This window comes from Camarhynchus parvulus, chromosome 7 (genome assembly GCF_901933205.1).
Source record: "Camarhynchus parvulus chromosome 7, STF_HiC, whole genome shotgun sequence".
NCBI classification, from domain to species: Eukaryota; Metazoa; Chordata; class Aves; order Passeriformes; family Thraupidae; genus Camarhynchus; species Camarhynchus parvulus.
This window is the reverse complement of record NC_044577.1, coordinates 18,254,827-18,268,111: the sequence shown is the minus strand read 5'-3', so window position 1 is coordinate 18,268,111 and position 13,285 is coordinate 18,254,827. Positions and strand designations below refer to the sequence as shown.

Sequence of the window (13,285 nt, the reverse complement as noted above, 5' to 3'; positions counted from 1 at the left end):
CCTGTTATCCTGTCCTTGTTTCTGATACTTTTATAGTTGGTAGCATTAACAGGCAATGTACAAATGCCCTGTGATGTGAGCCAGGTATGTCCTAACGTGCTCATACTAAAGTCACACTGACTGCAGCTTAGTACAGGGATATGCAAGGTAGTTCTGCACTAGTGGGATTGAGTATGGCAGGCAGACACAGCAGGAGCTCAGTGGGGACTAACTGCTTGAGTATTCACTCTGCTGCCCAGGCACATTTTTCATTTTACTCCCATTTTACTCCTGTTTTACACTTAAGGTATGATAAAAGTTTGTGCAAATGGTGGAGAATCATGGCAATGGAAAAGGAAGGAAAATACATTTGTATGAACACTCATAGCCAAATAGCATTATGTGCCCTTTGTAAATCACCCTTTTTAAAAACAAAGCTGAAATAATGAAAATCGTGAAGTCTAGTTAATTTGCAGCAGTTTTTACTGCATAAGTGATGTTCAGTCAGTCCCATTTAACACTGATATGAGTGGGACCAGAATCATTAGCCCCCTGAGTTCTCTCCTTGAACAGACTTGCAGAGCACACAGGAAAATGTAGCTGTTCCTTGGAGTCAACGTGCTGCACATAATTATCCACTAGCATCCAGTCCAGGAGAAGGATGTATATTATCATTGTCTGTGAGGTCATTTCTGCATTTGCCTAAGACTTCAAGAGGAAAAGTGAAGTTAACTTGCTGCCTTGAAAAATGATTCAAAACTGGAAACTTGAAAACATCAAAATACATATAAATTATCAAAGGAGAACAAAGACAAGTTTTTTCACAAAAGTCTTCTCCCCAGGCTATAACAATGCTTTACATAGGCATGATCAATATATCCAGGCTTAAGAACCAAAGTCTTTTGGAATAAATTAGACTGGCAGGAAAAGAAACAAACAAAGAACAAATTAACATGATTTTAAACATTGCTTAAATTTTCATGAATGTAGACCTTGAGATGTTATGATGAGATCCCATGAGTCTGTGCTAATATTTGCTTATAATTAAGGGTTGCACTTTCATGTTTCATCTGATATTATAGATTGGAAATCAGCTACATGCTTACTATTTTTCTTGTCATAGTGATTTCTCTACTTTATTTGCTTACTCTGTTAATCATATATATGATTCCTTAAATGGCCCCATTACCTTTCCTTGGACAAACTGCCCCTTCTTATACTCTAAATCCCCTTATTTGAGTAATTAGGAATAAACTACCCTTCCTGTGATACCAGGTTTGTGTTCACCTGTAGCAGAAAAGGAGGTAAGACTAACCCCTCCCAAACTTGCCTGGGTAAATGGCTTCAGAAGGAAAATTAGTGTACTCAGCTCTGTTCAGTATGTGTTGTGGAGGATGAAGTCCTGCAGCAAGGGAATTGGCAGCAAAGCCTCTTCAGGGTACTGACATATTGGCAAAGAACCCTTGTGTGCGTTCCTTGCAAAAAAAGTAAGACATCAACGAGTGTTTAGAGACCCAGGTGTGCTGTACCACCCTTAAAACAATCTGATTCACATAAGTTTATTTTAAAAGTTCCAAATGCAGTTAAGCTGCTTCCTCACCATTTCTGTGCAGAATTCTCCATATAGGAAAAATTAGCAATGCTTGGCAAGATTATCAGCACCAAGAGGTTTTTGAAGCAAGAGTTTAGTCATTAAGAGTTTATGGAGACCCTAACTTCATTTCAGCAATCAAAATCTGATGGTTCTGTTCTTCTGACATGGCTGCCTGGTACCCATGCTTTCAATGCTAAGATAATCAGGACCATAAGGGCATCTAAGATGAGATCTTCACTGAATATCACCTGAAAGTCACCTGCTCCATGGGAAGGCATTAGAAAAATACATTTTTGCCACTATTGTTTTGAAAGTATTAGTCAGGGCCCAGATCCTGGATGCAGAAGTCCATGTGTCAGTGCTGAAGAGCAGTTCGAAGTCTTTTGTTAAATCTTGCTGCTTGCCAGTTTGTGCGTTTCTGAAAGAGTCCTTTGCTGCTTATGGAAAGGATGGATTTTTAAAAAGAAAAATCTTCTAAATAAGATAAAAGAAATGTGCTAATCATCTCCAAGCTAACAGATATCATTAAAAATGTCGGTATAATGGATATGATGGCTAACTGAAGAAAAGCATTTCCTTTTCAGCCATAAGAAAACGAAGAAGAATCATGTGGAAATTCAGAAACTAATCCCAGAATTTAAAAGATGAATACAGATCTTCTGCAGACTTTGATAAAAATCACATTAGAGAAATTAATTCTTGTTAAAATACATGTGATCTCTGTCATATCTTCAGTAGTTTTTGCTTAAGTCAAAACTTGTCTTTCTAAAAGTTTGTAGTCTCAACTTGCGTTTCCATCCTACTGCTAAATATTTTTTCTCCTAGTTGATTGCTTTCAGTATGTGCTGTAGTTCTGGTCTAAAATTTTCTTCTGCTTCTGACCATTAGTTAGTCTAGACTTTTGTTTTTGAATTTGCAAAACCCTCAGTTTTCTATGTAGGTGTTTACACTTGCTTCAGATCACCTCTTCACCTTCTTTTGAAAAGAATGAGGTAGAACAATCTTATGTTTCTCACCATGTGGCAGATTTTTCAGAGTTCAAATTGTTCCTGTTCTCAAAACATTCTGCCCTTTATTGCATCCACTTTAAAATAATTCTGTACTCAACAATAAGTCTGTTTTCTGTTTCTGTTGAGTAGTCTTCCCTTCTTTGCACCCAGTATATTTCATATTCAGTGGAATATCTGTAGTTCCCAAGTCTCTCCTGAAGACACTGCTTTCCAACTATGTAATTCCCAGTTCATAAAAATGTAACTCAAATGTTTGACTTCACATTTACTTGAAAAAATATCTCTTTTTCGTCTGTCTGAGCTCTGCAAGTCCTGTTTTTTTTCACTTGGGCTCTTATGTATCGAAGAAATAAAAAGGATAACCAACAGTGGTAATAGAGGACTAACCAGAAACACCGTCAGTTTCTTTACTTTCTTTACCTTCTACTCCAACAGATTGATCCGGTAGCCAGTTTCTATTTCCCTTCCCTTTAAGCCACATCAGTTTTGTGGTGTCTTTAGGGAAGCATCCCCATGAGCCTGCTCACCCAGTGTCAGCCTCTCTGAGCTCCAGTGAGATGAGGATGCCCAGAACCTCAGCTACCCTGCACTTAGATCAGCTGACATAGTGCACTTGGCAGAAAGCATTTTGCCTGCTCTCTGTTATTTCTGCACTACAGTAAGTGATTTATCAAATAAGAAATTGTAACCTAAGGAATTTCTGTGCTCAGAGATTCAAGAAAAATTTTTCTTCTGGACAAAAGGGGGCCAGATCTCTTTCTTAAGAAGTGATGCTAAAGGACAACCTGAAGAAAATGCATGTACTTATCGTCTTATCTGGTTTCTAAATTTGTAGCAAACTAAGGAGCCTGGACATGCCAGAGGGACATGACACAATTTCTGTGCAGTATAGACAATACCTTGTTAATGATAGTGGTGCTGCTACTATTTCTATTAAATTACAAGTGACTTTTTTCTTATTGGTGGCTTTAAGTTTGTCATCAAAGCAAAATATTTAGAACAGCATTTAAAATGCCTATTCAACTGCTGAGTGTTGAGCACATGTTAATACCATTTTCTCCAGCTATGGTAGTTTATGATAAATGTTACCAGATTTTGTACTGTTCATGTAGTGTGCAACTAAGACAAATGGGCCCACTGAAAGGGTATTTCCTTTGGAGAACACAAGCTGCAGACCACCCGTAGGATACACAGAAATAATTAAGTGTCAGGATAAAAAGGTAGAGCAAAATATTAGTGACTCAGAATCCTAATGGATGAAAGACATTAAAAAATAAGCCTATATATATGTGTGCTTTGAAAAAGAAAACACGTGAAGGCCTCAAGAGCACTTAGGGGAAAGGGAAAATAAAAAAAACCTACCCCATCACATTATTTTAATGTTTAAAAATTTTGAAATATTTTGTGCTGTGTTTTTACTTCTGACAAGCTGCAGAGAGGTGTGTGAAATTATGCAGAACACTGACTACCTGATTTCATACCAGCCTTTCTAGAATAAAAAAATTCATAGAGAGGTATTCAAAAACTATATCGCTGTAAGAAAAAATTCAACTAGCTTTGTGACTGAAAAGATTGCTTGCAAAAATTGCAGACCCTGCTGTCCTGAAGGGGGAAGCTCTAAGATCAGTTTGAGTAACTTTCAAAGCAGAGAGAGGCTAGAAATGTAGTTATGACAGGTCTTCTGCAACATTTTCAGACTTCTAGGAGAAAAAAATTGCATATATATTCTGTCTGAATCATAGTGAAAAAAACTTTCAACAAACCAGATATTATTTGGGCACCCAATTTCCTCAGTTTCTGCCTTGTCTGTTTGTATACAATATAGGCAAGTAGCAAAGGTTCTGGCTCAGCCATCACAATCTCTTTAGCAAAAATAAATAAAGGTTTACTTAACTTTGAAAGTATAAAGTACTGAAGCATTAGGGTATTAAATTAGCAAGCAGCATGAGTGTATTATTTTTAAGTTTTTTTGTATTAGTGGATAAATACAATCTTTCTCTATAAAATTGAATTTGAATTTTAGACCCAGCTCTGGTGGTCATTTAAGCCACCCTCCCTCCCAGGTGCTGTGATGGAATGGAGCAAATGCTCCTTTCCCACACAGACATCGCAGTTGCACACTGAGAGGAAATTAATATTTTTTAAATTTTATTGTTGAGCAGAAGAAAGTGAAAGAGAGAAAATGTCTAAGAACAGTCAGTCCTTTGGCTGAAAAGGCCAAAGTTCAAACATCTCCTCTACCTCATTCAGATTGCAGGTACAGACTATAAGCCTGAGTGCATAATAAACCTCCTCTGTAATGTTACCTGCTCCTTAAGGCCAGATCTTGTCAATAGATTTGTGAGATTAGAGCCCTGCATCTGCAAAAGCCATATTAACTTCAGTTTTGAAGTATTTAAGGGAATTCATGCTACTTGATCTTTGCGCTGATCTTTTGTATAGGAGCAGGTTCCTTTTGTGTTAAGGAATGCAAATGTATAAGATGTATATTTTTCCTTCAGTGCTGCCAAACTCAGTTTTTATTCATACTGTCACTAAAATAATTTTTAACAGGGAGATATGAGAAAAGTCAAAGGCATGGGGAGAATCATCTGAAAAGTAAATCACCTTTCTTTGCTCCCACAGTATCTTGTAGTAACTTACTAACTTAATGAAAATAGTTACCCTGTAATCCAAAGTGTGTACCATGGAAAATACCTGGTAAAATAGAATATAGCACACCATAATCTATATAATTTTTCTCTATCATTCTAAAAAAAAAATTAAAAAAACAAATAAACCACACCCTCTCCAAAAAAACAAAACAACCACTAAAAAAACCCAAAACTTAGCAAGCTGTTAGTTCTTTTCAGAAACCCTTCTGAAATACTTTCTTCATCTTTAAATTCTGCTTTCCAGATGACTTTAAGCAACTGTTACTTTACAGCACATCACAAATTATATGAAGAAAGTGTAATTCCAAACTGATTCATTTAATCTGATTAAACAGAGAGCCATGTCAAGAAGGTAGTCTTTTTATATAAAGAAAATGATGATAATAGACCAAGTCTCATCAATCAAGAGACTTTATTACTGTCTACTGTAGAAAAACTGTTTTGTTGCTTCTGAATGATACGTTCCTAGCTAGTCACAATATACCTCATTTCCTGCTTAGATAACAGAAGATGATATTAAGAAAAAGTGTGAAAGGAATAAGGAACTGTGTGATATAGATATATGGGAGAATAAAAAGTGTTAAAAAGTGAAAATTAAGTTCTGCATCAAAACTTGCATTTGAGCTAAGTTTCAAAAGAGAAAACAAAGATTCCCCAGTTTCTGTTTGCTTACTTTGAATAGAACAGACTTGCTAATAAATCCAGGACCAAATAGGACAGAAGAAAAGACTGTTTACAGACTAAAATGTGCTAAGACGTTCACAGCACCTGGCACAGCTTAAAACTAAATTGTGTTATCTTACTGTAGGTTCAGAAAACTGTCTTGAACAGAAGCTGAGAACACCTCGTCGACGATGTCAGCAGCCCAAAATGCTGAATAGCCCTGAGGATAACATGTACTATAACCAGTTAAATGTGAGTTCAAAGTGGCAATAAAGCTGTTTTACTGGCTTTGTTTCCAGTTAATAATTCTGTTATTAATACCTGTTTCAGCCCCTCCAGCCCCACCCCCACGTTCTTCTGCTCTCGTCTTGAACATGTGCTTATGCTCTTTATCTGTTGCTTTCATGTCAGGATGTCTGCCTTCACGGTGAATAATTGATGTGGTTTATCAAAGACGAGCAAGATGCATGCTTCATCAGGCTCACTTGAGCCCTTTGATCAAAAAAATTATGCTGTGACTTCTGATATTATCAGCATCTGCTTGCATTCAACACAAAATCACTTTGAATTAAAAATTAACGACTTGCTGCTTTGCTTTGACTGTATGTTCTTGGCCCTCTCCACAGGGAACTCTAGAATATCAAGGGAGCAAGAGGAAGCCAAGAAAACTTGGGTAAATATCTATCTTCTTAGTTCTAAGCAACTGTAAACAGAAGAAGTCCTTTGTGATATTACAGAATATGCAAAACTTTCTAGAGAGGTTTCTAAAAATAAACAATTAACATATTTCTGTGCATTGACATTGGACATTTTCTGCAGAGGCAAATGTAAAACTTGCATGTACTGCTGTCTGCAGACACTAGAACTGATTCTTACAAAATATGGTCCCCAGCTCTCTCTGTGTGCTGTTATTACCAAAAAAATAGTATTGTTCATATTTTGAAGTGTGTTTCCCACAAGTGGAAGGTGCCAGATGAAGGGTGTTGGAACTGAAGGGCTGTGACCTAGAGCAGTGCCAGAAGTCCTGCCAGCCCCACAGCAGCACACTCACACTGGGCCTCTTGTCTTCCTGGGGAGCACATGTGAGGGGCTGACAGAGACCACTCTGCACAAAAGGGAGTTGCTCCTTCTCTCTTAGCTGAGTCAGTTCTCATTGCTACATGAGCAGTTACCTCCTGGTATAGGTAGAATAAACTAGGCTGGCTCCTATATAGTTGCCAAAATATTCACTTGCCTGATCACATGATCAGAGAGAACTGATGGGTGCTTACAGACACATTTAGTCCAAATATTTACCAGAACCTTCTGTGTTTTTTCTTCTGGTTTTTATTCATCTTCTGATTGTAACTGTATGAACAAGAGGTCTTTGAGTCAAGCTCAAAGTCCAAATTTTTGCAAGACTCTGCAAGATTTGGTTTATTTTCTCTCCCTCCCCTAGTTTAAAAAAGTTTGTATTCTGGGAATAAAAACACTAACATCAAACTGCAGTGCTTATCATACATCACAGAAAAATGAAAGCCCCTCGCTGTCAATAGGGCTTTCCCCAAAAATTGATGCTGTAGTCCTTGGCTCATATTCATAGCAAACCATCATCTGAAATATGATACCAAAATCATATCCTACTTGTGGAACATACACAGACAAAAAAAGCCACATTGCTTAAATTAAATGCCCATTTGGTGCAAGTAGTTGTTCTATCATTCTATACTCCCAAACTGAAAGATGATATTGTATTTCCCTGATCCTCAGAACCATGCAGAATATAAAATATAATAGCAGTTGGAATATGTATAAAAGCTGTGTCTTTCTCATCAAATCAACCCATCTTTTCTTTTTTCATTCTTATGGTAGGGCTTTTCCTTTTTAGATCCACAGAGTAGTTTCTATTTCTGAAGATATTGACAGTGTTTAACTTAAGGAGTGTTGTTTGTTTATTTTCAAGCCAAATCAAAGTACTGGATGGAGAGGATGAATATTATGAATCATTGTCAGCTGTTGAATCTACCCCTGAAGATGACAGTTTTCTCAGCTCTCCATCCCCTCCTACAAGAGATGTGTCTTTTGCTCAAAGCTGAACCTCACTCATTCTATTGACTAATGCTGGTAAGAGTATTTTCCCGCTGATAAGCTCTTCCAGTTAACTTTGTTTATATGTGTTCATATAATATATTAAAAATATCATGTTAGCTAGTTACTTTAGTTCACTGTTTAGACCTGGGTTTGGAGGTATACACTGTCACATTTAGCTGTATTTCTATAAGCAATTGCAGTAAAGGGGAGCAACAGTACCTGTATGTGTTGATGTTGATAATGCACATACTTATTTAGCAGCAAGGTTAATTTATCCAATTCTAACCCCTTCTTTCCTGCCTCCCCCTCCCCTGGCTGCTGTTCCCACCCTGTGCCATCCCTTCTGCTGTGCTGGCACAACTGCTGGTAGAGCTGTGTGAAAAGTAAGATCAAGGAACTGAAGTAGATTAAAAAGAACACTGTACTAAAAAATTTAATTTGGGGTCATAGTGAAAATGTTTTGTTTTTCATTTGACTGATATTAAACATTGTCCTTTATAACTTTCTCTGCTGTGTATGGCTTTTAACACTAGAAAAATGTACAGAGTAAAATAATTTAAAATATAATTGTGTCTCAGTTTACCTTGCAAATAGTTTTCTTCTAAAGTATTTGTTTACCGTAAGCCTAACTCTAGGAATTATTTCAAATATAAGAAGTAAAACAGTTTTAAAGCTAATGTTTCACACACTGCTTCATCTAGTCCTTGTGACTGAAACCATCATTATGACCTGCTTTTCTTGTTATCCCTGCAAATATTTAATGTATTCCTTAAGCTATAGGTCTGGGCTGCAATGACTCCTACATTTCCACAGCCCTCTTGTACGTAGCAAAGGGGAAAAAGTCACCTGCAAATTTTTCTACTTGCTTTTCACGTTCTTTGAAAATCCTTAATGATAACAGTATGTGACTTTCTACAGAATACTGAGATTCTTTGACAGTTACTGTTTCCATGGCAGAAGCCAACTATTTCACCTTACTCTTTTATTTCTGGAGCAGAAACACCATTTTGACCTGTGGCCATTCTTAGCTTCTTTTCCAGACATGCTCTTGTCAAAAACTTTTGGAAATAAAATGTTCACATTTACTGCCTTACACATTTGCTCAAAATTATTCTTTTTTTTTCTTTTTTAACAAACACTGATTAAATCTGACCATGTATTTTACAGACCTAGTTATGATCCTTGTTTTTATCTCTGCTGCAATGAGTTTACCCTGATCTGTGCTAATAGATCTTCCTATTGGAGATACATCTCACACCTGTTCCTTAAGCTGCATAATTTCTTACTATCAATGTTCACTGGCATCATCTTATTGACTACATGACAAGGAAAGGTAGCATGAGAAATGAGACCCAAGTGCAGTCATGATATCCCTAAGCTAGAATAGGGTTCAAAAGAAGAAAAGGTAATGAAATAGATAGTACCACAAAAGCTTTGTTTCTCCTAACAAACACAGAAATTAAGTTAGGCAGGGCAGATGAGGATGAGCAAAGGATTCCAGGACAAATAATTCTTCAGTCATTCTTCACCCAAAATATGAGGGAAGGCTGAAGCTGGAAGTTCTAATCCTGACAGATGCTGAAGTCTTTCAGTTCACTCCTCGTTCTCCTCTGATGTACATCTAGGTAGGTGTACTTTAAAGGCACTTAAGAGCTTTTGAAATTTAGGAACTCCTTAAACAACAGAGAATTGGTGAAGAGATGCAGATGAATTAATGGCATTAAAAAGTGCAGCATAAATAGAAATGGCAACTAATATGAATGCATATGTATAGATCAGTTTCTTTACATTTTGTCAAAATGTAACCAGAATGAGTATGTTATGATAACTCATCAAAAATTATGTCACTTTTCCTATGCAATGTGTAAATTCTCAGTTAATTTGTAACATCTGGATGGAAAATAAGATTATTTTTAAACAGTCAAATTACTTGCTCTACTCTTCCATTGGCATAGATCCCAAAGAGTTCTAGCAGTATTGATGCCTTCTTGTTCCATCCTTCCTTTTTGAAAACTATTAGGGAAAATAAAGCTTCCTTATGACTGCAGTTCACATCATTACACATAGTTAAGAGTTGATCAGTTATTTTAATTGAATGACAGTGATGTTTTCAGATAGTATGTCACCTGCCTAAAACCAGCAGTTTACCTTACACTGAGTAATACATTACTCTGAGTAGTTAAGTTCATAAAGAAGTAAGGGGAAGTGAAAAATAATATATAATTCAGTGGAGCACTTAATCCAAAGCTGAAGTTCTATTGAAATCAATGAAATTTTGGTATGTGATTAAGTGCTTTGCTGAATGGGGGCTCAAGTTAACAAGAGCAGCATCAGAACATTAAAGAGTAAAGTACAGGCAAAATGCAGAAACTCTCCAAGTACATCCCTTAGAGTTCTTCCTTTCTTCTCTTCCAATTGTTAAGCTCATATCAATCTCAGCCATCAGAAATGGACTTGAGAGAGATTTTAACCAGTCTTATTTGCCTGGAAAGGGTAGAATACAGTATTTTCTTTATTACATACAGTGCCACTATCTACATCTGCTGTACTTTTTCATGTTAGTTAATGTCACTAATACTTTAATACTGAATTTACTACCTAAAAGTTGCTGTTGAGTAGTATGTGTTCATTCTTGTTGCTTCTTACCTAAACACCGTGCATGAAGTCAGTCTGTGTATTTTATTCTTTCCTAATTTACCCCCTTTCCTTATCTGTTTGCACTTCATTCTCAGCAGATGACACTGTGAGGTGGTCTTCTCTCATCCTGATTTTAGGACACATGTATACCTTTTGATTATTAAAAGCCTTGCTGTAGAGCCAGGCAGTCACACTAAGACTGACCGAAGAGTTGAATTTCTGCTATCATATTGATAGAAGTGTGTGTTTGGGTTGATTGATTTGTGTGTGAAACAGGAGGTATCTCAGTGTGATGATCCTGGTCAGTAGAAGCGTATCAACAAGAATTGCTTGGATTTTCTTATTTGGCTTTCACAATATTGAAGCATTGTTCTGATTTATTTCCTTTCATGTATATTATCCTGAAATATTAATGTATTTTGCTTAATAGTTCATAACATATCCTGTTCTTAATATTTTATAAAAGTAAAGAGTTTAAATCCTGTTAGGAAGGAGAAAATTTCTTAGACAGTGTGTAATATATTAAACAGTTTTCAGCAGATGGGAGAGAAAAGGATGAAGCTCAACAAGGAATTTTAGTAGATATCTTCTGTAGACCTTAATGGCACTAGAAACTGGTTCTTGCTAAGGACAATTTCTGCCTTTCAGTTATGGCAGCTGAAAAACTTGTCTCTGTGCCAAAAAAAATCGGGCAGAGAGCTTTTGGAGATTAGCCCCTTTCATTTGGTAATTTTAAATGTGCTTCTGACTTAAACATTTACATCACTTTAGTAACATAAAGGGACCTTAGAATGGGAGTAAATTGCCACCATCTTAAATTTGCCCTCAACGTGACCTCCCTCACCCATACACTGTAAGAGTTGTGGAAAGGTCTTTTGTGCACTGAAGGTCTTTTAAGCGGCCCCTATTAGACTATCCAAGGACTTGTTGTTACTTAGAGGCTTATAAAATGTGGCTATACATTATGTGAAACTGGGTGCTACTATCTGTTTTACACCATATAAAAATTGATGTTAAAATGGGATTTAAGTCCCAATTTTAAAATTTCATCTTTAAAAAAATTATAATTGAATGTTTATACCCTTCTGTTCTAAGATTTACAATTATAAAGGAATATTGCTTTTTTGTTGTAAAATAGTTAGCAATGAGATAAATAACTCAAGTCTACCATACTCTTATTTCTCATTCCTTTTTTCATTGCCTCAAAACAGAAAAAGAATTTGGAGAGACAGCCAAACTCTGGCATTTTTAAATGTCTTCAGGTTAGCCAGATAAATATAGTGCATACAATTGAAAATCAAACCATATGGCACAAAAGGATCCTCCTATGAGAAATGGGTAAATGGTTTCAGTACTGATATATGCATGAGACGTGGCACATACTAAACTTACCCATCCTGCTTTTAACTCTGACAACAAAATGTGAGAAGTAATGTCAGTTTTGTTGTTAACACTAAAAATACGTTTTGATAACACACCTTGTCTTTAACAGTACTCACCCTAGGAGGAGTTGTAGCAGAATGCATTCTTAACAGAAACTGTTTCTGCTTGACAACAAAGCAGTTCTCCCAAACTGACAAAAGTAGCACAGGATGCTGTGAAAACCAAAGGCTGGGGAACAGCCCTCTGGGTCAGAGCTAAAGATTACAGAACTCAGTGAGAGGCTTTGTGTCTCATTTGTGATGGGCACTGGAACAGATAAAGGAGAACGTTGACAATTCATAATAATAGAGCCTGTGTCTTTAAATACACAGGCTGGTGCCTAACTCATCTTAATAGATTTGTCAAGAGTTATTGGATATTATTTTATTATGTCTATAAATCCAAGGTCAGCCAGAACAGTGAATATATACATTTTGTAATCATGGAACTGTTTATTGTAGTACTTATGCTGTGATGGTAAAGGACATAGAAGCAGATAAGTGAAAAGCATATCTTGGACTAATGTTTCCAGAAACCAGATTACATATTATTGATCAGGCCAGTAATAAGGTAATTTCCTTGCTTTTGTTTGGCAGGCTGATTTTTTACTTAAATTGCAGAGAGATATTATTTTTCAGTAACTTAACTAGGATTTTATAATACAGTTGGCAAACAGAGATGACAAGTAGGTAGATCAACATGTGTGCTTTTTTCTACAAAAGATCCAAGCCTCAATTTCTAACCCAGTACCAGTGAAAATCTCATCTCAATCTCTAAGTGAAGTAATATCACCACAATAAAGACTGGATGTCATCCATTGGGCTGGAGTTCAGGGCTGGGAGGCAGGCCGGCCCTGCCACAAGTGTTTCCAAAAATTGTTGTGCTACGGATCATGGCAAGTCTCTGACAAAGACCTATCTAAAACTGGAATAGTAGAACGGGGGGTCCCATACTGTCTAATGCACTGGTGGAGATGGTTGAGGCCAGGACAGGGGTGGCAGAATCTTGAGGTTCTGGTGGAAGTGACCCTCAGAAAGCTGGGTTCTGGAGTACAGCATCGCAGTACAGCTGAGAAGTGGGGATACGGAGGGGCTGCACTGGGGCCCCTAGCAAAGGAAAGGATTGGGCAGGAGGTACTTCCACAAAATTGTGTGACATGCTTTATTTAGTGATTTTTGGTTTTGCTGCTGCTCCCTGTTATAAGCAATAAATCACCACAGTTGCACAACTGGAGAGATTATGTAAAGACTTCTGTG

General features: G+C 36.8%; 1 protein-coding gene across 1 annotated transcript in view; it reads left to right on the top strand.

Moving 5' to 3' along the window:
• Positions 1-8,482, top strand: part of MYO3B (myosin IIIB) — a 192,013-nt gene extending 183,531 nt beyond the window's left edge. The window contains exons 34-36 of the mRNA XM_030952691.1: positions 6,046-6,152; positions 6,527-6,573; positions 7,843-8,482. Coding sequence (XP_030808551.1) covers positions 6,046-6,152; positions 6,527-6,573; positions 7,843-7,975 — 287 coding nt within the window. The 3' untranslated portion in view covers positions 7,976-8,482. The remainder of the gene's footprint in view (positions 1-6,045; positions 6,153-6,526; positions 6,574-7,842) is intronic.
• Positions 8,483-13,285: the final 4,803 nt, after the last annotated feature.